This window comes from Enhydra lutris, unplaced genomic scaffold, assembly GCF_002288905.1.
Source record: "Enhydra lutris kenyoni isolate GAN:26980312 unplaced genomic scaffold, ASM228890v2 scaffoldscaffold80, whole genome shotgun sequence".
Classification (NCBI taxonomy): Eukaryota; Metazoa; Chordata; class Mammalia; order Carnivora; family Mustelidae; genus Enhydra; species Enhydra lutris.
Window position 1 is genome coordinate 2,832,627 of NW_019154164.1, and position 18,273 is coordinate 2,850,899.

Here is an 18,273-nt window from a genome sequence, read left to right on the forward strand (position 1 = left end):
GTTGGGGGCGCCTGGGTGGCTCAGTGGGTTAAGCCGCTGCCTTCGGCTCAGGTCATGATCCCAGGTCCTGGGTTCGAGCCCCACATCGGGCTTTCTGCTCAGCAGGGAGCCTGCTTCCTCCTCTCTCTCTGCCTGCCTCTCTGCTTACTTGTGATTTCTCTCTGTCAAATAAATAAATAAAATCTTTAAAAAAAAAAAAAAGATTTTTCAGTTGTCTTCCTGGCTCACACAAAGAGGAGTTCCCATCCAGAGAAGCTGGGCTAGCTAAGCTGGAACAGGCAGGAGGGAAACAGTGAGTCAGGGAGCAATGTAATTCAACAGCATATCCCTGGTGCCTGGCACATGCTTGGCGCTCTCTAAATGTTGCACTGAGTGGAATGAACAAATCGCAAGGTGGCTCTGTTGCCATCTTACTTTGTGACTGACCATAGCCAAGTCATTTCAGATCCTTATATTTTTGTGTTTTTTTTTAAGATTTTATTTATTTATTTGACAGAGAGATCACAAGCAGGCAGAGAGGCAGGCAGAGAGAGAGGAGGAAGCAGGCTCCCTGCTGAGCAGAGAGCCTGATGTGGAGCTCGATCCCAGGACTCTGAGATCATGACCTGAGCCGAAGGCAGCGGCTTAACCCACTGAGCCACCCAGGCGCCCCTATTTTTGTGGTTTTTATTGAAATATATTTGACCTATAACATTGTGTAATTTAAGGTATACAACATGTTAAAATGATACAGTTCTATATTGTAATGTGATTGCCATTATAATAATTATTAGCACCTTTATCATATTACATCATTATTTCTTTGTAGTGTTTGGAATAATTAAGTTCTAGTCTCTTAGCAAGTTTGACGATTATAACACAATATTACTGTCTATATTCACTGTACTTTGCATTAGGCCCCTAGGGCTTATTGACTACCTGTTGCACGTTTGTACCTTTAAACAACATCTGTCCTATCTCCCCACCCGCCTCCATCTCCTGGTAACCATCATTTGCTCTCTGTTTTGGACCACTTTGGCTCTTTCAGATTTCTCATATACATTTCACTTCTTTAAGCCTAGCTCCCAGCGACTACATTGAGGATGATTTTATCTACCTTAGGGATCGTTTTGGCCATGAAATGACAAAGTGCATGTGAATGTGATTTATGAAAACAATGCCCTACAGGTGTAAGGAGTAGAAGTTGAGAAAGTGTATCTACTGATTCCTCCTATCATTTTAATGACTAAACTTCAGTGCCAGTTTTCTCACTGACCATCTTCTATTAAAAATAGTCAAGAACTTCAAGTAATGAGACTCTATACATCCCATGGGATGCTAAGCTAGTTTCATTTTGATAGAAAAAAAAATGATGGTGCTTATAAACATTTCTGCCTTTCCTGAAAATAGCCTGCATGAGAAAGAGGGTGTTTACTCCTGGAATAGTCAATACTTTAGGTGACTTCCAGCCTGGTGACTCCAGAGGATCTAGAAAAGATCGCAAAGGGCAGGTTCTCTGTTTTATTTGACCTTATTTCCCCCAACTTAGCGACTTGCAGAGGATCTAGCAGGCTCTCTGTCTCTGTCACTCTGACTGAAACAGTGAGCTGGTTGTCTGTCCATCAGACTACCACCAGATGGCGGTAAAGTCAGGTGAATTCATTCTGTTCCTCTGCTACTTTCTGTCCCGCCTCTGATCCTCAGGTCAAAGAATCTGATTCTTGCTTCATCTCCTTACTTCTGTATCCTCCACTCAAATTTCCTTCTATAAACCTCAATAAAAATCTTCTTTATCCCCCTCACTTTTAGTGAGGGTCTTTCCTTGGCTACTCTGGATGAAACAGTATCCTAAACCTTTGTTTAAAAACAGAAACCCATTTTAAATAGGGGTGTTAGTACCATGGTGCCCATTTCACTGTAGTCTTGTGAGGATGGAATGAAGTGACATACTTAAAACTTCGTACAGGGCCTGAACTGAATAAATGCCATAAGAACTGTCATTATTATTATTGCTGTTCTTATAGGTTAGACTGACCCATGTTATTTAATAAGTGAAATAGATTTCAAAGGCAAGAACCAGGAGGAAAACCAAGGACAGTTCTTGCACACCCTCAGGGCAGTTCTCTGGCAAAGTTAGAATCACATATTAGGGGTTAACCTATATGTACATCTGCTGTGTTGCATGAATTTTTTAAACCATCTTTACCGAGTCTCACCCAGGTGAGTTGGGAGAAATTGCCTACAAATGTATCTTTCAAGAGAAAGCCCATAGCATTGCATCAAACTGACTGTAGGTTCTTTTTTTTTTTTTTTTAAGATTTTATTTATTTATTTGTCAGAGAGAGAGAGAGGGAGAGAGAGCAAGCACAGGCAGACAGAATGGCAGGCAGAGGCAGAGGGAGAAGCAGGCTCCCCGATGAGCAAGGAGCCCGACGTGGGACTCGATCCCAGGACGCTGGGATCATGACCTGAGCCGAAGGCAGCTGCTTAACCAACTGAGCCACCCAGGTGTCCCGGTTCTTTTTTTTTTAATTAACATTGTTAAAATGTCTATGCTGCCCAGAGCAATCTATACTTTCAATGCTATCTCAATCAAAATACCAATGGCATTTTCAAAGTGCTGGAACAAACAATCCTAAAATTTGTATGGAACCAGAAAAGACCCTGAATCACCAAGGAAATGTTGAAAAAGAAAAACAAAGCTGGGGCATCAGGTTGCCTGATTTCAAGGTATATTACAAAGCTATGATCACCAAGACAGCATGTTACTGGCACAGAAACAGACACATAGACCAAGGGAACAGAATAGAGAGCCCAAATATGGACCCCTCAACTCTATGGTCAAATAATCTTTGACAAAGTAGGAAAAAATATCCAGTGGAAGAAAGACAGTCTCTTTAATAAATGGTGCTGGAAAAATTGGGCAGTTATATACAGAAGAATGAAAGTCGACCATTCTCTTACACCATACACAAAGATAAACTCTAAATGGATGAAAGACCTCAGTGTGAGACAGGAATCCATCAAAATCCCAGAGGAGAACATAGGCAGTAACCTTTTTGACATCAGCCACAGCAGTGTTGAATACAGTATCTTCTTTCAAAACATGTCTCCAAAGGCAAAGGAGAAGATATTTGCAAATGACACTACAGACAAAGGGCTGATATCCAAGATCTATAAAGAACTCCTCAAACTCAACAAATGCAAAACAGTTAATGATGTCAAAAAATGGGCAGAAGACATGAACAGACACTTCTCCAAAGAAGACATACAAATGGGGGCACCTGGGTGGCTCAGTGGGTTAAGCCTCTGCCTTCGGCCCAGGTCATGATCTCAGGGTTCTGGGATCGAGCCCCACATCGGGCTCTCTGCTCAGCTGGGAGCCTGCTTCCCCCTCTCTCTCTCTGCCTGCCTCTCTGCCTACCTGTGATCTCTCTCTCTCTCTCTAAAAAAAAAAAAAAAAAAAAGAAGACATACAAATGGCTAACAGACACACGAAAAAATGTTCAACATCATTAGCCATCAGGGAAATTCAAGTCAAAACCTCCTTGAGATACCAGCTTACACCAGTTAGAATGGCAAAAATTGACAAGGCAAGAAACAACAAATGTTGGAGAGGCTGTGGAGAAAGGGGAACCCTCTTACACTGTTGGTGGGAACCCAAGTTGGTACAGCCACCTTGGAAAACAGTGTGGAGTTTCCTCAGAAAGTTAAAAATAGAGCTACCCTATGACCCAGCAATTGCATTACTGTGTATTTACCCCAAAGACACATATGTAGTGAAAAGAAGGGCCATATGCACCCTGAGGTTCATAACAGCAATGTCCATAATAGCCAAACTATGGAAAGAGTCGAGATGCCCTTCAACAGACAGATGAATAAGAAGATGTTGTCCACATATACGATGGAATATTACTCAGTGATCAGAAAACATGAATACCCAACATTGGCATCAACATGGGTGAAGCTGGAGGAGAGCATGTTAAGTGAAACAAGCCAAACAGAGAAAGTCAATTATCATATTGTTTCACTTACTTGTGGAGCATAAATAATAACATGGACGTCATTAGGAAAAGGAAAGGAAAAGTGAATTGGGGAAAATTGGAAGGGGAGATGAACTACGAAAGATTGTGGACTCTGAGAAAAAAAACTGAGCGTTTTGGAAGAGGGGGATGGGTGAGCCTGGTGGTGGGTATTAAGGAGGGCATGTATTGCATGGAGCACTGGGTGTGGTGCATAAACAATGAATCTTGGAACACTGAAAAAGTAAAATTAAATTAAAAAATAGATTTCAAAAAAAATATCCTGACTGATACAATTGAAATATTTAAAATTTACATTGATAATGCTAAGTGAAATAAGTCAAGCAGAGAAAGACAATTATCATATGGTTTCACTTATTTGTGGAACATAAGGAATAGCATGGAGGACATTAGGAGAAGGAAGGGAAAAGTGAAGGGAGGTGGGGAATCAAAGGGGGAGACAAACCATGAGAGACTATGGACTCTGGGAATCAAACTGAGGGTTTTAGAGGAGGGGTGTGGGGGGATGGGTGAGCCCGGTGATGGGTATTAAGGAGGGCACATATTGCATGGATCACTGGGTGTTATATGCAAACAATGAATCATGGAACACTACATCAAAAACTAATGTACCGTAGGGTGACTAACATAACATAATAAAAAATTATTTAAAAAAACTATAAAAAATAAAGATTTATTTATTTATTTATTTGAGAGAGAGAGCATAGAAGGCAGGGGCAGAGGGAAGAGAATCCTAAGCAGATTCCACACTGAGTGCAGAGTCCTATGTGGGCTGGATCTCAGGACCACAACCTGAGCTGAAACCAACAGCTGGTCACTTAACCAACTGAGCCACCCAGGGCCCCTCTCCTTATAGGTTCTTAATTCAAGTTTGACTTTTCGTCTAAAGGCTGGATGAGTTTGAGCTAATGATATGGTCTCATTCAGGTGATACCCCACTGGACTGTGCATTGCAATCATCTGGGCCCTCTCCCCAGAGATCACAGTTCTATAGATCTCTAGCAGGGACTAGAAATCTGTATGCTAAAGCTTTCTCCAGACATTTTTTTAAAAATTTCTTTTCAGTGTAACAGAATTCATTGTTTATGCACCACACCCAGTGCTCCATGCAATACGTGCCCTCTATAATATCCACCACCTGACTCCCCCGACCTCCCACCCCCCGCCCCTTCAAAACCCTCAGATTGTTTTTCATAGCCCATAGTCTCTCATGGTTCATTTGTGGAAACTAGTGGATTAGCTGAAAAGTGTTTAGCTGAGAGGAGAATGGGCCCAGAGTACTGATCATTTTAGGTGCTGTGCTGAGTGCTTTATATGTGTCATATCGTTTGACCTTCACCACTGCTCTGTGGTGTCACTTCCATTGTACCCATGGGAGAGTTGAAACTCAGAAATGTTAAATGACTTGCCCACAGGTTCAGTTTGTAAATGACAGGTCATGGTTGCAAATAGCATTCTCTGTCATTCTCACCTAGGACCTTGTTTGTGCACCACATGATTTCTTGAGCACATATGGGCCTGAGCTGGATTCTACTCTCTGGCTAAGTGGCAAACTTGATCAAATACTTATCTCTCTGCTCCATGGCTTTCTCTCTAATGACATTCCTGCCTCTACCTGGGACTTGATGAATGAATAAAACAAATACAAGAGGATTGAATGAAATAATGAATAGGAAAAGTGCCTTGTGAATTGTGAAGTGTTATGCACATGTTGGGTGGTATTATTTGTGGCATTGGTTGTTACCCAGAGATACTGGGCCCAAGGAGAGCCATTAGGGTCTATATCTATTGGCCAATGGAGCATGGATAGAAATAGCTGATGTTCAAACCTAACCTTGCAGGTATGGGGCTAAGTCAATGGCTGGAATGAGGGAGCACTTGCTTCTGAGTCCTGAGCTTTGTCAGCTTTCCTGTTCTGGCATTCTAGCATTCATAAGTGTTTGAAGATTCTGTCAAAAGTACATAACAGTAGAGCAGTGATGTGGCTTGCTGCAGGTGGTGAGGATGTGTGCACCATTGCTCCTTCCTCTTTCTGGACTCCATCTTTGGGGTAGAGGCTGCAATGGCTACTGTTCAGTTTTGCTGGAGGGCATCACTCTAGAAGATCAAGTCTTGATCCTGGCAGGCACACCCCTAGAGGATGAGGCTATCCTGGGTCAGTGTAGAGTGGAGGCTCTGATCGTCCCAGAAGTAGCCAGCCTCATGCTTGGAGGTAAAGTCCATGGTTCCTTTTGGCAAGAAGAAGGGCCTCAACGCCAACTCTTAAATCCATTGTAATCCTGGCTTTCCCCAATAAAGCCACTTAGTCCCATCAGAAAAAAAAAAAGTATATAACAGTCAATCAGTAAGCATATGATGGGCACTTACTGTATATGAGATACCGAATGAGACCCTACATAATTTTAAAAGAATTCAAGATCATAGTCTTCAAGAAGCTTTGAGGAGACATTTTATATATGTCTATTTATCAAATACAACCATAATAATATCAATCCCAAATCATAATGATATCAGTCATCAGGAGGAATAAATGCTGCAATACTGCTAAGGCACATGGGAACTCTAGAACCTACTTTCTTTCTCTTAGCCTCAATTTTCATCTATATTATAGAAAACAACCTGTGACTCTCTCTATATTCTTAAAGATACTGTATGCCATTCTCTTGGTATGTCTTTCATTCTGTGGCTAAAGTGATATTCCAAAAATGCAAATCTGATGTCATTCCCATTCTTTAACAATAGTTCCCCATTGCCTGCAGGAAAAAAATTCCTTAAGCATAGCCTGCAGGGACCTTGGCCATCACTTCCATCAGCACTCAAGTTCCTCCTCCTGCCCAGCCACACTGAAATACCATGTTCTTTCAAACCTTTACAACCTTGCATGTGTTCTTCCCATAGTTAGGAATACCCTTCTCCCCTTCCTAAGCTAGTTAACTCCCTACTTCTTCTTGAAAACTCCCTGCCCTCTTTCAATTGCACTTGATGCCCCACATCTATATCGTCGTATTGCTCTATGTCATAGCACCTGTCACACTAATAGTCTGTTTACTTGTTCCATTTCAGTCTCTGGCTCTCTTTCACCCAGTCTAGCTTGTTGATCTTACCTATGCAAGAACAACATATTTAAAGAGCTTACCACAGTGCCTTTATTAGCTGAAAAAGTTCAAGTGGATGCAATCAGAAATCTATCAAGCAGATGCTAGAGGAGAGGGGCCAATTTCTTAGAGGCCAAGTATCTTACAGAGCTCATGCCGAGTCAAGCAGGTCCAGTACTTGGTTTTTGACTAGTCCTTTGGGGAGAGTACCTGTCTTAGTCTATTTGGACAGCTGTGAAAGATGCTCAAGACAGGATGGCTTACAAACAACAGAACTATATTTCTCACAGTTCTGGAGGCTAAGAAGTCCAAGATCAGGGTGGCAGCAGATTTATTGTCTGGTGAATTTTTTCTTCCTGATTCATATTTGTCAGTCTTCTCACTGTGTCCTCACATGGCACAAGGGGGTAAGGGAGTTCATTGGGGTCCCTTTTATAAGGGCACTACTCCCACTTATTAAGGTTTCACCCTCGTGACCCAATCGCCTCCTAAAGTCTCCACATCCAAATACCAATATATTGCATGTTAGAAGTTAACATGAGTTTTGGGGGACATGAACATTCAGTCTACAGCAATTCCCAAAGCTCTTCTGAAATGTTTCTTCAAGTCTAGTCTGATGGGCTATATAAAGAACAACACAGAGTGACATGAAGGTTTATTCAGGGGTAGGTGGGGGCCAATCTTGAGAAAGACACAGAAGCACAATCTAAGTTGACCTGAGACTTAATTACTCCCCTTTATTACCCAATGAAGAAAAAGATGATCAGAGTAGTTAAACTCAGTATCCTGCAGGAAATAACATAAATAGGAAAGACTGGTTGGCAACGTACAAGTATGGGTCAGAAGCAAATGCTTACTTGTATCAGGAAAGATTTCAATGGAAGGACTCAATTTTTTTTGGCAGAAGTGTATGAGAAAAAAAATTCAACCCTATCAGGACATCTCTGTCACCATGAGGGTTTGATTCTTTACTGAGTGCTACCTTGACTTTCTAGGAAGTGGCTAGAAATAGTGGCTACTAACAAAAAACAGGTTTACCTGAATTACTGACATTTCCAAAGGATTTTTTGTTTTGCCTTTTTCTCTGGCAAGGGAGCCTAACAGGCTTATGGAATCTTTAATAGGTTCTGGGCCTCCAATCTGGGCTGCTGTTGAAATACATGCCCAGCCTGGAGAGTGAGAAGAAAGCTGTCCTCATGGCTTTGGCTATCTTTTTGCTGGGGGCTATAGTGGGGTAGGGGATGGATAGGCTGTTTTGCAATTGCCCTTGAATTCATTGGCTTTGCTTTATTTTTTACAATTATTCATCTGTGCTGGACCTAGCAGAGAAAGTTCTCTCCTCATTTAGCTTGGCTGCATTGAACATATTTTTATGCTGCTACCTATGGAGACCCTATAGTTAGCAGTATCTCTCTGAACAGATGGGACCACCAGCTTCTTCCAAACCCTTGCTGCCTGCTTAACACAAAATGCAGGTCCCCATTGCAAAAATATGTTGAATAAGCAAATAGAAACCCTATCCTTCCCCCCACCATACACACCAAATAGCAGTTTGGGAGGTGGGTTGCAGTCCTGGTTTCATAAGCTCAGATGGTGCTACAGTGATGGGAAGAGCAGCTGATTTTCCTGAGCTGGGTCTACTCTGGAAAAACCCCACCTTTATTAGGAAGAGGTCTGTTGAAGACCTCAGCCTCTCCACTCAGTCCTTATGTAACAGGTTCTCTGGTGTTCTAATCTTATAATAATGTTTTCTAAACTAACTCCACCTGCCTTTCTTTTCTTCTTCTTCTACCTACCCCCATTGACTCTCTTTTAGACTCTTTTCTTTGATCTCTCTCTAGATCTTCCCCTTTCCTTCCATAGAATTCTAAAGGAGCTTAGGTATCTCTCTGTAGCTGAGGTGATTGCTCTGCAGGGCCAGTGCAGGCAGCCTGGTCTGATATGATGAAGGCTGGGAAGGTCACCCTGGTGGCTCCTAGACAGACATCTCTGCATATCTATTCTGTCTACTCTAGAAGGTGAGTTTGAGGGCAATATGCTGGTTCCCATTGCAGGTCCTCCTCCATCCTTGGGGTCACTTTCCCCTTTATTATGCCTATAAGGCTAGAGCAGTATCTCTCAAGTTCCCTGGATATTGGAGTATATTAGATGATAAATATATCATTTTATTAGATGATAAAACTGATGACAATATTGTTGCCTTGTGTTGTAACTTCTATACATTTACACAAATATATATTGACATGTATCCACCATTATACTATCATGCAGAGTATTTTCACTGCTCTACCAACCTCCATGCCCTGCCTATTTATCCCTCCCCAAACCTACCAACTCATGGCAACCATTGATTCTTTTATCCTCTCCATAATTTTTTCCTTTTTCAGATGTCATATAGTCAGAATCCTATAATACGCAGACTTTTCAGATTGGCTTTTCACTTAGTAATATATATTTAAGTTTTCTCCATTTTTTCATGGCTTGATAGCTCACTTCTTTTTAGTGTTTAATAATATTCCATTGTCTGGTTGTACCATGGTTAATTTATCCATACACCTATTGAAGGATATCTTGGTTGATTCCAAGTTTTGGCAATTATGAATAAAGTTGTTATAAACATCACTGTGTAGGTTTTTGTGTGGACCTAAGTTTTCAACTCCTTTGAGTAAATACTAAAGAGCATGATTGCTGGATCATATGGTATATGTATCTTCAGTCTTATAAGAAATTGTCAAACTGTCTTCCAAAGTGGGTTTACTCTCTTTATGCCTTTTCCTTCTTTCTCTAAGCAGGAATCCTTTCTTTGGATTAGTTCTCTAGCATTGTTGGCTTCTAAGCTGGCATTCTGCAAAGAAGTGTCTCTGTTAGACTCTTCCCTACTATGATTCCCAATCCTGATGCCCACACCAGTACTAGACCCCACCAAAAACATCAGCCTGTGGCTTATGCCTTCCAGTAGTTCGTCATGACCCATTTACAGTTGGCCAGACACCATATCCCTAAGGACATAGGACTGGTGCTCTATGGAGAGGGGTCAGTTTAAGTATCAGCCAGTGACAATTTGTTCTCTAAACAGCAGAGATGTAATAATATAACTTAATGCTGAATCAAAGAAAATAGAGTCAAGCTCCAAACCATTTTGATTTGCAACTTGGAATAAAAGCAACATGTCTTGATTTAAATGTCAGGCCCACTGCTGAGTGATGATTTAATAACTTTTATGAGGGATCTTGTCACAGCAAATTCAGCACTGGAATAGAATGTCTCAGATAGAGTGTTAGAAATTATACAGAAGAGCACAAAAAGGAACAGGCTTCTCTTAGGGCTCCTCTAGAAATTTTTGCATAAAACTAATTTGTAGTTAGGACCTCTTTTCTCCCCTTATCCTACTGCCCAGTCATTCTCTTCACAGATACCTATGCATGTATGTAGAGACAATCCCCAGCTGTGATGTTAGCTCACTGAATTATTTTCTGAGGACATGAGAACAATTCTTGCATGGAGGCTCAGAATTGGTTCAGTCAGTCTGAAAGGTGAGGCAGAATTGAGCCTGGTTATTTCTGAAAGGGACCTCAAGAACACATCTGGTCTTTATTGCTTTGTCTTTAGACAGATACTGAACTACTTTCTTCCATTTTAAAGGTGAGATAGCTGAAGTCCTGTGGGGTTAAAAGATTTCTTCAAAGACTCCTATCTCCTGATTCTCAGGGAATCAGTACTTTCTCCTGAATACCTTGTGAGATCTCTCTCCTTGACTTTCCCCAGCTTCCCTGGGCTAGCATACTAGAATGCTCAAAGCTGACCCTGTCTCGGTTCCAGTCAGCTTCCAAGTCAATAGGAAACCATGCACAGCTGTTCTTTAAGAAAAAGATTCTTTTCTGTTGGCCTAATTGTTCAGTTATCAAGATTCATTTTGGAGGTAATTTAAAGTGTAAATATCTGGTGTTTGCCTAGATGAAGTTTTCCTAACCTCAAAAATACTGACATTTTTGGCCAGATATATTTTTTTTTATTCTCTAGCGTTATGTATTGTTGGATTATGTATTGTTGGATGTGTACCAGCATCCTTGTCTTCTGGTTAACTGGTGTCTTCCTACAGTATACAACTGTTTCCAATCCCTTTCATACAAAGATTTTAAGTTAATCTTCCCAAACTATACCTCTAGCTCAGTCTTTCCTAATAGGAAGCAAGCCACTCCACTCCTACCCGCATGGATACTTGACAATATCTGTTGATATTTTCAGTTTCCATAACTCAGGAGGGAGGGATAAAGTGCAGACATCTAGTAGGTAGAGGCCAGTGTGTTACAATGCACAAGACAAACCTCCCCCTCCACCTCACCTCACTCCCATACAACAAAGAATTTTTTGGCCCAAAATATCTTTAGCTCCAAGGCTGAGGAACCTTGTTATATCATTTTATCCTCTGGTCAGAAAATTTCCATTGTTCCCCATTGTTTGTGGGAAAGATGCCAGATTTCACAAGTCCTCCTGGTCTATATTCAGCTTATTATTTGTCAACTACAGCTCCTTTTCTGAAGCAACTCTGAATGGGGTACTGTTTCTGAAACGTGTTGTCAACTTTCTCACTTACATCACTTTGGTCACACCAACCACTCCGACTGCCTAGAATGCCCACTTCCCACTGCTAAAGTCAAGTTGAAATGATATCTTCTCTATAAAACACTACTTAAGCCTAAATTCTCTCAGATACAAATAATTCTTTTCCTAGATGTTCCTATAGTATTTCTATGCTCTTAAGGCATTTATCATGTTCATAGTAGAATGGAAATTTTGAGGTGGAAGGGGCTTTTAAAAATCTGTCCAGCAATGGGGCACCTGGGTGGCTCAGTCAGTTAGACATCTGCCTTTGGCTCAGGTCACGATCTCAGGGCCCTGGGATCGAGCCCCACATTGGGATTCCCTGCTCAGTGTGGAGTTTGCTTCTCCCTCTCCCTCTGCATTCTCTCTCTCTCTCTCTTCTCATTCTCTCTCAAGTAAATAAATAAATCTTTTAAAAAAATCTGTCCAGAAAAATTCCCTTCACTTAAAGAAAAGGAAACTGAGAATCAGAGAGCTGAAGTGATCAGTTGAAGACATACTTTCCCATAAGTCTTGGACCATAGTAACTTGTATCCTTGGCTCCACTCTACTGGCATGGTTGAAATAGATGACCATGGACTTTCAGTCTTGGCACTCACATCTGAATTCTGACACTCGTAATCGACAGTGACTTTTCTTTCTGAGATTCTGTTTTCTCAGCTGTTAATGAAAATTAACTGTTGTGAGAATCGAATGAGATAGTGTATTCAAAGTGTCTGGCACATGGTAGGTACTTAATAAAATATTTGTTAGATGAATAGAATAATCAACAGTGCTTTAGGGAGTAGGACTTAGGGATTGGTGATGGTCCATGGGACTTCACTAAAAGGTGACTGGAGGTAAAGTGTGGTATTTCATTATCACTGCTCCCTATTTTGTACCCTTCCATGGGAAACACAAATTCCTTTGTAGGCCATCAGACTAGTGTCCACGCTTTCTGTGGAGTATGTGAATACTGACAGTTCCTCTCAACTTGAAGACATAGTTCTGGAAAATTTTGCTTTGTTCTACCCTTTTGCAATGCTACTGATATAACCTCTCTATTCCCTCAAGCAAATAACAGGTAGGGTTGTGGGGAAGGGCTGGATAGAAGATATGTTTCCTCCATTTCTCCTTGGCTGCCTCTGTGGCAGCAGCCTGGAGCTTAGGTGCTGTTCAGTGGCCTAATAGGAGTCTCTGTGAGAAGAAACCAATTGCATTTGGTGTGGCCATGGGAACATTTTGGTGCTGGCTCCTAACTCTGTGATACCTAGTTCTGACATGACTTCAGTAAGGTTTATTGAAGCCCTTCTAGCCAGCTCTTCACTCTGGAGCTACCCACTCTGTCAGCTTTCTTCCTGCCTGGGGCTTTGGGATAATGGCATGCTATACATTTATTCCTTTCATTTACAGAAACAAGTCTTTCCCTGGTCCTAGGTTGCATGTATCTAATAAAAATATCCCTTCTACTCTAATAGGGGGATGACTTGACAAGTAACTGAAGAAACAGAGTGAGACTTCTGATGCCTTGTCTAGATTAGACTGGGAGCATGCCAGAGAGGAGGAAATTGCCTGACGGTGGGTCCACTCCAGGGCTGGCTCCTTCTACTCTACCATGTGAGCACAGGAGATTTTGGTTAGGAGGGCTACGGGAGAAGCTCAGGTGAATCTATTACTAATTAACTTAGGAACCCCCTCTTTAGGGCTTATAGGTCAAGGGTCCTCTAAGAGGAAAAAATGGCTTTCGGGAGGGTGAGGAAACCAGTAGAGAGGACAGAGTACCACTTTGAGAGTAAAGAGATTTGGTCTGGATCCCTGCTTCTACCTCTCTGCTTCTGAGAGAGTTCCTAGGGCTATGAACTAAGCTTCACATTCATATCTGTGAACTGGGTACAATATAACCTTCAAGCTTCTTCCTGAGGATGGTGGAAGTTGAAGGCTTGCCCATATGTAGAGTTTTCACCTTGTGAAACCAAAAGCATTATATAAAATCCCCTTTCTTTAGTGAATAAGTATGTGTGTATGTCTAAAAGGAGGTGTGACAAGGTAGACAGAGGATACAAATTTATTGGCTGATTACCTCAGTATGGTATTCTTCAGTTTACCTTTTCCAGAGGCCCACCATTATTGTTCATGTTGAGGCCACTTTGTGGATAGTTGAATTATTTTCTCTAAGAAGGGTTCACTTTCAAATTCACTCTATCTAAGGATTGCATTGTTTCCATATCTACTATAGTTTGGCTCTCAGTATAATTTTGGGTGGGACCATGGGATTTCAAGAGTTATATGACTGCCTCCATCTATTGGTAAAATACTGTCTCTTCTGAAGAACTAAACTTTGACATTGTCATGGCAGGGCATAAGGGATTCAAGTACAGAAGGAAGTATACACAGTACTAACAAGAACCTTTGATGAAGGAATCTGACTTAGGAGTCAGGAATTAATGATTGGGCTGAGCTTTGAAGAATGACTGAACATTGACTAGGCAAAGAGAGTGGTGGGAAGTATTTGTGTACATGTACATATGCAGTAAGCAATTTAGGCAAGAGAGTAGTCATAGGTCTTATGATGGGAAGAACTGTAGCACATTCCAGAAACAAATAGAATAATACTACAGCTGGTTTCATAACTTTAATAAAAAATTTAAGCCATAGATTTGTATGTTGAGGATTAAAAATGCAAGTGTACCCATATTTGGAGTATTGTTAGGCTAAAACATGCACAGTAAGCACCCACTGCTGATAGAGCTTAGGAGATATGATCAAGAAAAAAACAAATACATCTGCACTGTTGAGCCAACAGTCTGGAAGTGGGTAAAGGGCAGATGAAAAATATGTCACATGCAAAGTTTCCTCCCAACATTTTATCCAACAGGTACACCCATGTAAGGGATATAGATAAACTCCTAGAGGGCTACTTGGCTGAGGTGACTTGAGCCCACTGGGATTAATCTGGAAAAGTTTCCTGGAAGTCCTGGATAGTGTTCTGAAGAAGATATGAATTGGTGAATAAGAGGGAAGAAGCTGTTTCTGGCAGGAGAGACAGTATGGATAATACTTTGGTGGTGATAGGAACACTATTTCTGAGGTGAGAAATTTGGGATAAATTAGGCTGGCCTGAATGGAAGAGCAAAGAGCCTACCTTGAGGCCATGCTATATTCTTTATATGACATGCCAAATAGTCAATTAAAAGAAGGAAAATTAAAGTTCACTGAACACCATGTGAACAAAAGCAATTGATTATTAAAAAGTATAACCAAGATGCCCTTCAACGGACGAATGGATAAGGAAGATGTGGTCCATATACACTATGGAGTATTATGCCTCCATCAGAAAGGATGAATACCCAACTTTTGTAGCAACATGGACGAGACTGGAAGAGATTATGCTGAGTGAAATAAGTCAAGCAGAGAGAGTCAATTATCATATGGTTTCACTTATTTGTGGAACATAACAAATAGCATGGAGGACATGGGGAGTTAGGAGAAGGGAGTTGGGGGAAATTGGAAGGGGAGGTGAACAATGAGAGACTATGGACTCTGAAAAACAATCTGAAGGGTTTGAAGAGGTGGGGGGGTGGGAGGTTGGGGGAACCAGGTGGTGGGTATAAGAGAGGGCATGGATTGCATGGAGCACTAGGTGTGGTACAAAAACAATGAATACTGTTATGCTGAAAATAAATTTAAAAAATGATTTAAAAATAAAGTAAGTTATCGGGGCACCTGGGTGGCTCAGTGGGTTAAGCCTCTGCCTTCGGCTCAGGTCATGATCTCAGGCTTCTGGGATTGAGCCCCACATTGGGCTCTCTGCTCAGCAGGGAGCCTGCTTCCCCGCTCTCTCTCTGCCTGTCTCTCTGCATACTTGTGATCCCTCTCTCTCTGTCAAATAAATAAATAAAATCTTTAAAAAAAGGAAGTTATCAAGATCAGTCTTGACATCTCCAACTAACTGACAATGGTCAGGACTAGCCTTCTATAGGACTGTGAGGTAGGTGAAGGTCACTGTCTGCCTCTTTTCTCAGGGCCCTTCTACAATTTTCTATCACTGCATCTTCTACAGTTTCTGACGTCTTGTTTGCTTAGGCACTTTATTTTAACAATTAGTTGTTACTCTATTCCCTTATAAATTAATAGCTCTCCTTTCTTTGGGCATTGGCATTTTCTGAGGGAAAATTCTCTGAGAAAACATAAATACTTCAAAGGACAGAATCTACCTCTGATAGAAAGGCAGGTGGTGGAGTGGATGTTTTTGAGCAGGTGACCTTCCCTATTACCCTTTAAATTGAAACTACTGCTTTACAAGCTTGACCTTGATTCTAATATATTTCTTCCTTGGATACTGAAAGGGTAGGTTAAGATAGAGGCATGTAACAAGGGGCAATAGATTTTTATTTATTTTTGTGCCTGTCAAATCTCCTGATGGTGCAGAATACAATTCTTTGGAAATAGTCTGTGCATGGCAGTACATCGATGTTGTGAAAAAGGTAAAGCTTTAGAGTCAAGATTAGCCAGAGTTTATATTCTGACTCTATTGCTGTCTAGCTCTCTGACTTTTCACAATTAACTTAATCTGTGCCTCAGTTACCTCATCTTATATAAAACAGGGATAATAAGAGTGCATATCTCATATAGTTACTGTAATGGTCAATGAGATGTATGTCTAAGGAGTTTAGCATAATTCTTGACACTTGATCAAATTGTTCTTGTCATCAGTTTCATTATGGCACCATCACCGCTACCACCCACACCACCCCCAGATTCCTACTGTAACAGAATAAAATTCTATAACTTCTTGGTAAAGCAAATACCAACCATCAGCAAAAGAGGAAAGGGGGAAACAGGAGGCCCAGTTGCATTCATTGTTTCATATTCTCACATTAACTCTAATACCCCAAGGAGAATGTATGAGAAGACAACCCAACCCTCATGTCTCTGTCCCTATTTCTACAGGTACCTGTCGGCTTGGCTGGGCCTATTACTGTGCTGGAGGTGGAGCAGCTGCAGCCATGTTGATCTGCACTTGGCTCTCTTGCTTTGCTGGAAGAAACCCCAAGCCTGTCATGTTGGCAGAAAGCATCATGAGGAACACCAATTCTTATGCCATGGAGCTTGACCATTGCCTCAAATCTTGAGATTTGGCAGAAGATTGGAGAGGGTGGGAAAGAGAAAGGAAGATGGCCTTGAGAGGAGGCACTAACACTGGGCCACTTGCTAACCACCTGCTAGTAGTGTAGCCACATGTTTGCATGCTTTTTAAATCATCAGTCACTCATTTTCATTTTCCCTTAAGCCAGTGGGTCAGTGCTTATTTACAAAATTCATCAAGAACAATGATTCTCTCAAATGTTTACCTAACTGGTGAGTACCCACTAGCCCTCAAGTCCCAAAGTGTTCCTTTGTGCAAAATAAGGAGAAGACCTCACCTGGAAGGTAACTTCATGATCAAGCAGATCTTCAGAGTTCTACAGATCCTGTCTATCACTTAAAGGTTGTGTAAGAACACATGTGCAGGGAAGGACAGGAGATGAACAGGGCTGGTTCCTACCACTCCATGCATATGGCCCTCCCCCTGGTCTTTACTGCCATATCCAAACATCTATGGAGTGCCACTGCTCAAATTTTTGTGACTTTCTCTGGACTGTACCTTGACTCTTCCTACTCTCTCCTGCTTTTCTTCCTTTCCAGTTGTGGGGAAGCTTGTGGGGAGAAGTGCTCCCATTGGGGAAAATACTAATCAAGGATGACTGCATATAGTCTAAGACCCCTTCCTTATTATGCTTTAGAATATTCATAAGAGTTCATTTTGTGTTCTGGCTGGGTGACTGGCATCAACCTAGTGGCAAGTATTGCCTAGTCCCTTATAGATACAGACATGATGTTCATCCAATGTTCTGAGCAGAGACTAGCATTTGTTGTACATTCAATAAACATGAATTCACAATGATGATGACAAGGATGTTTCTGCTGGCTCCTTATTAAAATTTCTATTAGAGTTCATTTTTATTGACTAAGAAATTCACAGTGGCCTTTTGTTCCAACAGTCATTCCTAGCATAATATAAGTTTCTCTGCCTGTTTCAAAGACTGGTCATCAAATTCTTTCCCCTCCACCTGGGGTGAATTAGACATGAAAGAACACAGCTTTGGTGTTACCTAGGGTGGATGTATTTTTAGGGCTGGCCTCCATCCCATCTGTGCTCAAGTCTGATGGATGGTGTAGATGAACCTGGTGTCTCCCAGGAACAAAATTTGTCTCCCTCACTCCAATTAATTCAGGCCAGCTCTATTGTTCCATAACTACAGCTTTAGGGATTAGGGAGAGCTGGGGCTCAAAAGGCCAACTCATCTCTTTCTATCCTTAATCACTCCAGAGTGGTTTGGGTACAGCCCCACCTGGAAGGGAAGAAATGGCAAAAACTGTCCTCATTAGTTACATGCCATTTCAAGAAGGGTCAGGGTCCTGATATTGACCTTACATAGATAAGTGACTTCAAGCATATATTTCATTCATGAGCTCATTCATTAATCTAGTCACTCATTCAGGACACATCTCTTGAGTATCCTCCTAGATGCTGC

At 41.4% G+C, this 18,273-nt stretch overlaps 1 protein-coding gene across 1 annotated transcript in view; it reads left to right on the plus strand.

Annotated features, from left to right (window-relative positions):
* The window catches only part of LOC111160984 (LHFPL tetraspan subfamily member 1), a 37,692-nt gene extending 20,862 nt beyond the window's left edge, over positions 1-16,830 (plus strand). The window contains exon 3 of the mRNA XM_022524400.1: positions 16,649-16,830. Within this exon, the coding sequence (XP_022380108.1) occupies positions 16,649-16,830 (182 nt within the window). The remainder of the gene's footprint in view (positions 1-16,648) is intronic.
* Positions 16,831-18,273: the final 1,443 nt, after the last annotated feature.